The 12,426-nt window shown below is 53.3% G+C and overlaps 1 protein-coding gene across 14 annotated transcripts in view; it reads right to left on the bottom strand.

Moving 5' to 3' along the window:
• The window catches only part of CACNA1D (calcium voltage-gated channel subunit alpha1 D), a 254,841-nt gene that overhangs the window by 75,700 nt on the left and 166,715 nt on the right, over positions 1–12,426 (bottom strand). For all 14 annotated transcript variants that reach the window (XR_012128885.1, XR_012128884.1, XR_012128886.1 and 11 more), the window contains exon 9: positions 9,502–9,671. Coding sequence is in view for 11 of the 14 variants with exons in the window: in XM_073230715.1 (XP_073086816.1) it covers positions 9,502–9,671 (170 nt within the window). In the remaining 3 variants the exon portion in view is untranslated. The remainder of the gene's footprint in view (positions 1–9,501; positions 9,672–12,426) is intronic.

Here is a 12,426-nt window from a genome sequence, read left to right as displayed (position 1 = left end):
GGAACGGAGGGCACAGAAGCTGGGGCAGGTGTGCTCTGCACAGCTGCATGCCCACTGACCCCGCAGGCTGGTGCACAGACAAGGACGAAGATGCCCCGACTCAAAGGGCCCAGAGAACTGAGAAACATCTTCCCTGAGGGCCCCAGGGCTCGACTTGTGTGAGTACCTGAAAGAGACTTGAGCCCCAGAGGTGGGGGTCCCAACAGCCGTGCCCGGGAGCACATAGAAAGTGGGCAAAGGCAGATCTAAGCAGAATTCCCGCCCCGCGCCACACCGCGGGTATTTTCTCAGAGCGCCCCTTTTCTCCCGCAGTGAGGGCAAAAGAAATCCCCTGCAAACCTTGATTCACTTGTTTGCTACCCCGTGCAAAAAAACAGACAAAAACCAAAACAACCGAAAAGAACCCTGCAATGCAGCCCCATAAAGACACACAGACAGACAGACACACACTCACACACACTCATGCAGTTCTCTCCTCCACGACTGCTCCATGCTCTGACTTAAACAGAAAGACTAAAAAACTGTCAAATTCAATGAAGTTCAGTTATGGGTTCCTCCAGGGTCACCCTTGTCTTTAGGCATAAGACAAATAAAGCCCAGCAGGAGACCCTTCCAAGTACGACCTTGAGTCAAGGGGGGTCGAGGGTGGGCCAGGTGTCCCGCAGGCCCCAGTTCAGTCAGGTCCCGACCCTATCCTGGGCACAGTCCCTCCTCTCTCTAGGCTGTATTTCCCCCTCCGCAAAGTGGTGGTGCTAAAGTTGGAAGGTCACTTCCAACTCTAACAGTTTTACACTTCACGGTTCTAATATTAATCATAATTGTGACTTCAGCCAATATTTCCCAAAGAGCGAACTTCTTCTGAACAGGCTAGACCTTTGTGGCTTTTGACTGTCTGGGTCCACGTCCCATAAGACCATCGGTACAGTCGCTGTTTTTCATCCCTAAAGCTTTTTCAAATGATCTGATCGGAACAGATACATGACAGGCTGCCCATGGGCGAGGGGGGCATCATTTTGCAGTTCTGGCTCTGTGCCAAGCATTGAATGCAATGGGCCGGTTACTCCCTAAACTGAGTGGAGGTAAAGATAAGAAAGCCAAGCTCCCCAAGCAGAAACTGAGAGAGGCCAGCGTTGTGGCCCGGGGTCAGGGCTATGCCAACAGCATGAAGCCCGGCTCTCCAAGCAGACCCCACCCTCAGCAGGGTGGGACGTGGCTTAGAGCTGGCTCTCAGGTCGGCAGATGGCAGTTCACCCCACGTTTGCGACTGAACTTCTCCAAAGCTCCCTTCTCTTGGCTGTCAAATGGGGAGTACCAGAGCTGAATGGGACAGACCCGCGGGGCCTCCCAGAGCGAATCCACAGTGTGGGGCCACCGCTGAGGCTTGCACATGTAACTCCAGCGCTTCGGAAAAGCTCTCTGCACTCCCGGGGAGCCAAGTGACTCTCCCTGTGTGGTCCACATCAGCGCCACTTTTCTTACTGCGCGGAGGTATCTGGTGTGAACAGTCTTCTACACTTCCCAGTCAGCTCTGGGCACCTCTTAGTTTATCGTTTTTCTGTCCTGAGTTATTTCTGTCTAGCTTAGCCTTTTGGAGGGATGGCAACTTTTCTGTCATGATCATTTGATACTTACAGAGCCACGGGCCCCTAATAAACAAACGCTTCCAGAATGATGTTGCCGGGAGGAGTGGGTGGGTGGGTGGGTGGGTGGTGGGGAAGAGGTCGGTGACTCTGCTAGAGTGGGGTGGCCCCATCCAGACACCAAGCAGACCTTGCTCCAGCCCCTAACTCTGAGCAGAGGAACCGGCCCTGCTGGGCCCTGGCAGCGTTGCTGTGCACCCCAGCCTCTCTCTCTCTACCATGGGACAGCGTTTCCTTTTCCCAAAGTGTGGAAAAAAGCAGGTCCTGCAGGCACCGCCGAGAGCATCCCAGCCTTCAGTGGTGCTAGTATTCATCTCCTAATGTTAATAAACTGGTATGAGTTTCCCTTCATTTCGCCCCAACAGGGTCTCATCTGCATTCAAAAAAAATCAAGACGGGAGGATCGCAGACCATTAGACCAGAGGGGCTTCTGGAGGACAGCAAACTCCGTGATTCCAGGATGAGGGTGCTGTCCTGCCCGCCTCAGCACACACAGCTCAGACCAGACAAAGCTGCTTCTCATTCCTTCCATGCTGCCACGCCACTCCCGTGGGCTCGGTCTACTCTCCAATGCACCGCTTTACGGTTTGCTAGTGGTAGATACTTCCAACTTCATGAATCGAAAGGTTCCCAAAAGCAAACAAGCCTGTTGCCCATCAGCACTGGTTTGGTGTCCTGATGACCTGTATTAACCCCTGGAGACCTGGTGCATGGCCAGACCACTTGCAGGGGATCAGCCCAGCAAATAATCAAGCTACTAGTGACTACTGGGACCTTATAAAAATCCAAACAGACTTACCAACGCCCAACGGGCCAATTATTGGAATAGAAGGATGCCCCTCTCTTCAACCAGCTTCCAGAGCATCACGACTGTCCCATTCAGGGGATTCAGCGTGACAAGTGGCTAGGCCGCGTTAGGGGTCCAAGCAGGGGGACCCCACCATGTCACCTGCAGGCACTAGTCCATTCTGCAGAAGCCAGCCAGGGGGCCACCTGCATTTGGAGAAGCTCTAGTCCTGTCCCCTCACATGTTCCAGGGAGTTTTAGAGCTTTGTTGAGGAAGTTTTTTAAAAATATAAGTTTAAAGACTATTTTTAGTGAATCTGGGTGGAACCAGGCATCAGGACACGCCTGTCGCCTGTAACGGGAGGATGCCTTGCCCTGCAACTTGCCTGGTAAAGATCTGGGGAGGCTCGGGGCCTGTGCTTTGCAATCCATTCCAGGCTCTGGGATCCCCGGGGAGGGTCGGAGGCCTCTAGTGTGGGCACACTGAGAAGGGGACGCTGAGTGCCATGGTGAGGACATGGTGCTGGACTGCAGCCCGTGTGGACGGCGGGTCACACTGCCACCCTTCAATATCTCATGTGAGGCCTGAGTGCCATCATGGGCAATGCCACACAACATCAATCAGGGAGATGCACCACTTCCTAGGCAGTACAACTAGTCAGCCAAACCCGCCTGGCTTGGGAATTCAGAGGGAAATCAACACACACACATATACACACACACACACAGTGAATAAGTCTGTGTGTGGTTTCAAGATGGCAGCCCCAAAATCATGTTCACCACTAACAGGCACAGTGAAACCTCAGCCAAGTGCCTTCAGGGAGGGAGGTCACCAAGGCCACAGCCTCTGGAAGAGATGCCAGGGACACTGGGTCTTTGTCATCAGGGTTGCGGGAACAAGCCCCTTCCCCCGCTAGGCTCAGTGACCTAATCTATAAAATGAGCTGATGGGTGATATCCTCTCTGGGACCCACTCACCCCTGACCTGCTAGAACCACTGCAGAGAGGAAACACCCACAGGCTGTCTGGTTCTACTGTCAGCACCGAGGGGGTTTCCCTTGCGTTCCCCAGCTTGGCGAGGAGGGCAGGGAATGTGCGGTCCTGTGAAGTCCCTGCCCACCACCCCTCCGGAGGCCATCAGGAGTCCAGCAGCCGGCCCAGGGGAACTAGGTCTAAGTCACCCCTGGGCAAAGCACCCCAGGGAACAGAACAGCCCCACCAAGGCCAGGACCCAGGCAGATGACCTACAGCTGCCCCTCCTCCCACTGGAGCGTGGCCCACCAGCAGCCCCTTCCGGGGCGTCCGGGCCTTGGAGCCTCACTGCCCTGCTCTCCACGGGACAGGCGTTCTCTCACACATAGGGATTTCTTTTAGCATTGCCCTCCATGCCCTGGCAGCCTAAGCCTCTTGGTCTTCCCTCTGGGTGGCTGGGGGGAGAGAAGGCCAGACCACTGAGCAGGGGCAGGGTGGTGGCTGCCTTCCGTGGGGACAGGGCACCGGAAGCCAAGACTGTGTGTTTTTATCTTATTTTCATGACAAGCTGGAGCAGCACCATGACATCCCCTTAAGGAATCTGCCCGTGCCTGCTAGTGATGACACGCTCAGCTGTCACAGGGTAATAGACTCATTGCTGTAAAAAAGCCAGGCTCTTCTTAGAGAATGTGGGTCAAGGCCAGACCAAGGTCCTGTGTCCAAAGCAAGAATGATGTCCTAACAGTAACTATTTCCTTAACCAGTGTACGTGGAGCACAGCACCCACAAGGGCCCTTGCCCCCCAACACCACCAGCAGTATCAAGGCCTCCGTGAGGGTCCCTGGTATCTCAGTCAATAAAAGACTCCCCTCTGAAAACAGAGAAAGCTTCCTGAAAACATTAGGATGCTTCCTCTCCATGCAGATCTGAGAAAGCCCATGAGAAGCCTCAAGAATCCTGGAACGTCGCAGGGTCCAAGCCTGGGCTCAGGAGGGTGGGCACCCACACGCCCAAGGAGAGGTCCCTTCTCTTCCGGGGACAGCCCGCGTCTTCTCGCGGTGGCCCACCAAGGCTGTGGTCCTAGGTCAATCTTTGAGAATGTTTTTTCTTGCATCCAGGACGGTATTTCCCGCTCAGCTGAAGGTGGTTGTTCCCGTGGAGGCCGCCTGGAGCCTCATCCTGCCCGGGTCTTCCTGGCGAGCCCTCTGCGCACTGAGGCTGAACAAGTCAGCCCTGTCTCTGCCCCGACTCTGTCACCTTCATGCAAGCTTCTTCTCCTCTCGGGGCCACTGCGTGCTCCGGGAATGACATCTGACGCCCGCTCTGATCCTCTCAGCTTTCAGGTCTCCTGGTGCGAGGACTCTAGTACAACCTTCCGTCTGACCAGCCGTGGCTTGTCCAATTCCCGTAACCCCAGAGCTCAGCATTCCCACGGATGGCAGAGGCCACTCCTCAGAGAGCAGGGCAGCGCGTCCCCTCTGCTCTCTTAGCAGCTGGCTGCGTGGCCCTTCAGTCTCAATCGTCTCAGATAGACCCTTTCCCCAGGACCCATCTTGAAAGCAGTAACCAGGTGGACCGAGTGGCGTGCCGGGCAAGGCCTTGTGCTGCAGGGGGTACAGTGGTGATGTGGGCAACCAGGGCAGGATGCCAGCTGTTTGCCTAAGTGCCAGGCACGCTACCCAGGGTTTCCAATAAGGAGCTAATGTGTAGCATTATTTTAAAGCACAGCTTCACACGCAGCTGTCTCCTGCAGGAGCCCTCCCCTCATTCCCACTAGCAAAGGAAAGGGCCCCCAAATCCTTGCACCCTAGACATACGTGCAAACATCATTCTTAAAACAGCACTTCTGACTTTAGCACGGTGCTGGGCAAACCAGCTGGGAAGTGGAAGACCAAGAGGCCATTTGCAAAATGGAACCTGGATTAAAAAAAAAAAAAGACCAGGCAAGTAACGTCATTGGAATTTCTAAACAGTTTAGATGAAAAAGCATCATTTGGGAAAAAGTGTTTAAAAAGTCTGTCTTCCAGACTAAGAATATTCATGCTGAACTAAATAGATTTTCTGAGTTGGTTCAGCTGCTTCTCTAAAAGGTATGGTTCAAACACAAAGGAAACCGCAATGCTGTCTGGGCAAAAACAACCAAGTCTCAAGAAAAGGAGAACACACTTGACCGAGTTTCAAAGAAATCAAGCAATGAAAACAGGGGCACCTTATAGACACACCACGCAGACACATGCACTTCACACCATGCCTGTGTGCACGGAAAGGCGTCCCGGAGAAGAGCCTCCCAGAGAGGAGGCCCCGCCGGCCGTTTACCGTGTTCTCTGGCCCTGCGCTGGCGGAAGCAGCCGAGCCTCCTTTTCTTCTTATCCTCTCTTAGCAAGTCGGCCACTGTGACCCCTTCAGGTTGAACACAGGCAGTTTCATTATGGCTCAGCAGAGGGCAGCACGAGCAACACTAAGAGGGCCCGAGGGCACAAGAGGCGGCCGTGGCCATGGTGCCCCACGACCCCCCACGCGGAATCCGTCCTCCTCCTGTGGGTGGAAACCTGCAGGCCGGGATCTGAGCGGCGATGCAGAAGTGCACTTTCTAGAGCTGGCATGCAGACTGCCCGTCCTTAAGGGCCCGCCCTCACTAAGGAACCCGCTATCCCACTGGAGACAAAGGTTTCCAGCGTCTGGCCTGCCCCCCGAAAAGGGCATTATGGAGCAGACACCGAGTGGGTGTCAGGGGGCAGGACATCAGGGTGTTGAAAGGTGGGCCCTGGACAGGGACAGACCAGGTCTAATCTCGGCCCTGCCACTTCCAGGCCGGACGGCCATGGACAAGCTACTGGACTGGCTCAGCTCTAGTTTTTCTTGCTCTCAGGATGCTAACGGTCAGGCCTGCACTTCACAGGGTGGTTTAAGAGGTAAAGAGTAAACGCAGTAAATCGAGCATTAGCAAGGCATGGTCAGTTACAACTGCACATTCCCTACGGCCACTGGGTCACAAGAAAAATATTCTAGGGGTTCTAACTCCTTCCGGCTCCATGATAGGATTGTCACTCCAGGCTGGCGGACCTCAGGAGGGGAGGGACCTGCAGAGCAGGCTGGGGCGGTGGGAGCGAGGCTGGGGTACGGGTGTGGGGGAGGCTGGCCCTGGCCAGACTGATGGGAGGGTGCCCTAGTGCCACCTGGCCTAACGCCCCCAATTCTAAGGTGAGCATCCTCCAGCTCGGCCAAACCCCTTCTGGTATCCCTTCCACCAGAGAGAACGTGAGCATGAGCGTGAGACGGGTGTGGTGTTTGTGGGGATTTCTGGGTGTGGCTAATGTGCAGGCTGCAGCAGAGCCTGGGTCCAAATCCCAGCTTTGCAGGCATGTGGCCCTGAGAGGTTCTCGCCTCCTGTGCTGCAGTCTCCTTGTCTGCCTGAGTCCCCTTCACACAGAGGCCATGCGAGGATGTGCCTGCAGCCCTCAGAACACAGTCCGGCCCAGGAAGCACTTGCTGAACACGGCTGTCATTATTCTGTTCTTTCATTCAGCAAGTAACCCCTGGGAGCCACTGCCCATGACAAAGACCCCCTCAAGGTGGCAGCCACACGGTGAGACAGACAGTCCCACCCTACCCCCACGGAGCTCACGGTCTCATGGTGGAGGAAGACATTCATCAAGCTCACAAACAGCCTCACAGAACCACAGGTCTGACGGCCGCTGTAAGGTACAGATCCCCGTGATGTATGTAGTCTACTGGGGCAGCTTTTATAAGAGCAAGTCATTGAAAATAGGCAAAATGTTGTTTAAAAAACATGGAAAGACGTCTATGGCACACGGTTCGGTGAAGAAGGCAAGTCGCAGAACCATTGGTGTGGGGCGATCTACGGCAGGGGCCTATGAGCAACTCGCCCGTGGAGTGTCACCCGTCCTTACATGAACAGGTGGGATCAGCAAGAACAGGGCCCCAACCACTGAGTCTGGGTCCCTCCAAGAAGACGGACGGGAAAATGTTACCTCCTACTTTGTACAGTTTGATATTCACTGTGTACAGTGATTTCACTGCAATGGGCAAATATTCGTTTTGTAATTAAAATATAATAAAAACAAACAAACACATCTCTGACTTGGGACTCCAGAAACCTGGCTAGAGTGCCCTGCGCTCCACCTCGTCTCCAAGCTGGGGCGACCATCCCTGAGTCGGCCTCTGTCCAGCGATTCCAAGGCCTGCCCAGGGTGGATGACTGCTCCCAGCACCTCCCGCGGCCCCTGGCGCCGGGCCCCCCAACGGGCGCTTCCAGCAGCCTCTCCCTGGAGGACAGTTGTACTGAACGCACACTTACCACCGCTGCTGTTGGCTTCACAGCATTTCATTCAATGTCTTCCATTTTTGAACTTGTGTCCTGAAGTAGTTTAATTGTGATGGACGTGGGTTTATAAATCAAATTTTCAAGACCTGACCTTTTAAATGCAACCAGCAAATGTCCATACCCTGTGCTTGCAAATGCTGGGCCACCCCTGGTTCTGTGCCCACCCCCAAATCAAACATCTGGGGGCACACGCAGAAGGGTGGGGTGACAGTCATGACCACAGTGCCCACTGGGACCCGCAGGGGCAGAGGCCTGGTGGGAGGGGGCAGGGGCAGTGCTCAGGGCCTCTGGGGCCTCTGACAGGACAGACAGGCTCTCTCTGTGGTCACAGAAAGAGTTTCAGGGATCCCCTCTGTGTCTTTGGGCATCAAATATCCAACCACTTACAGGGACTATTGATTATTAATAGTTCCCAGGGTGAAACTGCCCTGCCTTTCTGGTCAGAATTTTAGAATGAATGCCTTTAAAACGATTTCATTATTTTTAATACTCTTTTTTTCTTTTTCTTAAAGACTAATCACGGACAATGAGAAGTTTAAAATAGAATTTTAGGCTTCCAGATTTTAATGGCCCTAGAAAAACTCCATTGTTAACTCAGAAGCAGCTGCGTACGTCTAAAAAGTCTCTGAGATTTGGCAGGGTTTCTTAAGAAACTGGAAGCTCAGCAGAAAGTTAAATAAATTATCCTTGAAAATTTCCCCAATGTTCAGGAACTAACTTCCAAGGGAATTTTGTCCATTCAGTTCACTGCGTTAATACCAGCTTTCTAACAGCAAATTTAAGGAGCTGACGTTCTAGACATTCCGTGAACCCACAAAGCTGAGGCTGCCCGTCACTGCAGCAACCAGGCAGCCCAGCAAGGGGCCTGGCCACCCCTCCTTTCTCTTCTCTCTAGGGAAGGCCTGAGGCAGGGTGGCAGCATTCAGGACTTCCCGAGCCTGGCTTCACACTGGAACCTGCAGGCCTGGGTGCCACCGCAGGCCAACTGATCGCCGTGGGGTTGGGCGGGGCCATGGCATCAGGATGGGTGCACACTGCCCAGGTGACTGCCATGTCTGGCCAGAGCTGGGACTGCAGACGCCGACAGTGGCATTTAAAAGATCAGAGAGAAGAGATGATGTGAGCGCATCTCGAAACACCTGCTTTGACATCTGTTCTCTGACAGCGAACACTGGCAAACTGGAAATGGACATCCCAGGCCAGGAAGCTGTGCCTCCACACCCCAAAAGTACCTGAGACAACAGGTTTGTTTTCCCTCAATACTTTCCCTCAGACCCTTACAGCTTCTGAACAGAGAGGACAGGGACACGGTCCCAAAAGTGTCACTGGAGCATGGTGACCCCACCAGCAGGTGCCCCCACAGCTCTGGTGACTCCTACCTGTCACCGACACCAACCTCACGGGCAAATACCTTTACCCCCTCCTTGCAGACAGGGAAGCTGGGGCTTCCATGCATGGGCAATGGGCCTAAGACTCAAGTCCAAATTCTGAGCCACAAAACTCAACTGCAGCCAACTCCAGAGAAGGCGCACCAAGGTGCCCTCCAGCCCAGCCCCTGCCTCCTGTGGGCTCACGACACCTGTTCTGAGAGCCCTGTGTGCCCTCCCAGTGGGAGAGTGCACCCACCACGACACATTCCCGGGAGCCAGGCCTTCTGCAGCCGCAGGCTGTGGGGCTGCCCTGGCCCCCCGTGGCTGCGGGGCAGGTATGCAAGTCACCCACGAGCTCTGAAGGCACAACCAGAAGGGTGCTACGTACTGTTTCGTTTGCTCTCCTCGCCACCTTCCTCCTCATTCTCGGGGTCAATGTCTTCTGCCTGGGTGATCCAGTCCAGGTAGCCCTTGAGATCCTCTTCCAGCTGCTGCTTTTCCCGGAGCTTCTGGAAATCTCCCCGAGCTTTTGCCTTTTCTCTTTCCTTTGAGAATTCTCTGAGGGAGGCAAAGATGACAAGCAGGTGTCAGGACAGCGCCGGGACACGCGCCACGAGCCATCTGCCCCGCTGCACACCAGCCTTGTGGCAGGACACACGGCACGGAGTGCAGCCACACGAGCACAGCAAGAGGGACCACACACATGGACGGGACATGGGCAGTGTCTCCCCAAGCAAGACCGCGGGTGTCAGAGCTGCAGATCACACCAACACGCATGCACCGCCTCGCTGAAAACGGACTCCCTGCAGGATCTCAGTGGGCCCGCAGAGCCACGGGCTGTCATGGTGGGCCCCTCGACACCCCCACCGGGGCCTGCACTCGGATGCTCAGAAAGGACCCAGGAGTGCCAAGCTGTGGTCCAAGAGGGCCACGAATTTTGGGCTTCCTCAATGCTTTCAGATACAACTTAGCATTCTTAACACGTGCAGACCCCCTTGTCTTACTAAACCAAGACCCCTGAGTGCAGAGCTGCCCCACCCGGTGTCCACCCCTGGTTCCCCTGCTCCCCACCTGCAGGTTTGGCCAGAGCCGTGGGCAGGCTCAGGCAGACCCACCTCCCACACCACACTCCCTCCTCACACAGGACATGGAACACAGGTGAAGCATTACTATTTTTCTCAACGCTTGCTTCTTGCCACAGTCTTTCCCCCAAAAGTCTTCCTGCGGGGGTGGGGTAAAGAGTATGTTTATTGCCCATTGATGGGAACACCTGCCCTGAAAAGGCTTTGGCAGACTTGCAAACGTTCCCAACTGCTCGCTGTTTACTCTCCCGTTTGGGTCTGCAATCTCCTCTGTGCACATACACAGAACCCTCGTTTGCTCAGGCAAGTCTGAGAGTCAGGTGGATGATTACCCAGTCTTCACATACAGGGAGCCATCTGCATTTCCAACCAGGAAGTGTTACAGGAGCCAAGCTATGCGACTTATGGATTCAGTAAGTACGATTAAAAAGCTGCTAAGAAAAGCAGATGAGATTATAGGCGGGGAAGCTCCTGCACACAGACCCCTGGATTCTGACATATATATATATATATATATGTACATATTCTGTCATCTTCTGCACACCTCCCTTTCAGGGGCCTCATTAACCCAACCCAGCTGACAAAGGGGGAAATGACCTGCTTACATCAAGCCAACCCCAATTCTCTCTTCCCCCCCATCTTTCAACTCAGGACTGAACAGATACTTGCACCCAGTGACACTGATGCTTCACAAAAGAACCAGATCCCCACACCCTCCCCCACCCACCCCTGCAAGGTGCCACCCTCTGCCTACAGACAGAAGGACACCACTGCTCCTAAGTCACCCACTTTCGGATACCCCAGAGCCTGTCCTTGGCCCATTAGGGCTGGTCTGTCCCCACCTGGGAAGTGAGGAGGGGGCCAGGCTGCAGGGCATCTGGGCCCCAGCACACGAGGAGCCGACGCCGCAGGACTTGCAGGGTAAGCAGAGGTTGACCAGGACCCACAGATGTTTTCTGTGCTCCCAGCCCAGGGGTCTTTCCTCCTGGGGAGGGTAGCTTCCTGCCTCAAAGAGGGCCTTATAGAAGCACAAAAATCTCAATCATAACATAAATGAGTCACAGGGATGAAGAGTATAGCATAGAGAAGATCGTCGATAGTTCTTAAACATTTCTCTATTTTGACAGGTAGTAGCTACACTAGTTGGGGTGAGGATTTAATAATGTAGACAACTACTGAACCACTATATTGTACACTTGAAACCAGTATAATATTGCGTATCAACGATACTTTAGTGGGAGGAAGGAGGGGCCGGCCTTCACAGGCAGTATCTTGTTGCTCATGCCAACTCTACCCTAAGAAGATGATTTGGGGCATCGAGGCGTCCCAGGCTTCCTGAGATACAGGACATGCATTCCTCAGTCCTGGAGGGGGTTCACCAAATTGATCTGAACTCTGAAAAAGTCACACCAAATCCAGAATGACATCCCTGAACAAGTGGAGGCCCTGGAGGGTCACGTGTCAGCAGGAAAACGCATCATGTAGTTAATCTTCAATACACGGTCAAGAACAAGCCTGTGGGCCTTTGATCCTATCATTTACCAAAGCGTCCAGGTACAGGTCTTTGTGCAAAGTGTTTTGATTCTGAACTTGGAGTGCTAAATTTACATGATTACATACAAACAGGGTATTATTCTGGATTCAAAATCTGATCGGTGTTTCTGAAAAAGACAGTAAAAGAGTTACCCTGGAAAACTGAGGGGCTTTTTATAAAAGGGGATTTTTTTGCCTTATTATCATCTTTTACTAAGTGTACTTACATTAGAAATGCAAAAACCCCTCTCGAACAAGCCGCTTCACTGCTGCTCATCCTTGGGACACAAAAATAAAATGTACACAGGAAAAATCCTACTACGATGAAAACTTCTGAGAACAGGAAACTGCCAGGTCCTAGCTTGTAGCCTACTTATTTTAAATAATAGCCACTATTTAAAGAGTTATTGTAACAAAGCTGTTTCATGTAAAACCTCTGAACTGATTTTAGACAGTTCTGAATGTAGGCAGGTAACATTTACTGATTTGGACAGAACTCAGATTGTAAGGCATAAATCTCCTGCTGGCAGAGATAGGGCAGAAGAGAAGGTACAGAGACGTGTGGCCTTTGTGATAAGCCCAGATGCCCCTTGGTCCTCCGAGGCCACTCTGGGCTGCAAGTCCGAAGACCTAGATTCTAGTCCCAGCAACTCTGCCATTTTTTTAAGTTTCAGTTTTCTCATCTGAAAAACAGACAT

This window comes from Manis javanica, chromosome 3, assembly GCF_040802235.1.
Source record: "Manis javanica isolate MJ-LG chromosome 3, MJ_LKY, whole genome shotgun sequence".
NCBI lineage: Eukaryota > Metazoa > Chordata > Mammalia > Pholidota > Manidae > Manis > Manis javanica.
This window is presented reverse-complemented; position numbering and strand designations above follow the sequence as displayed.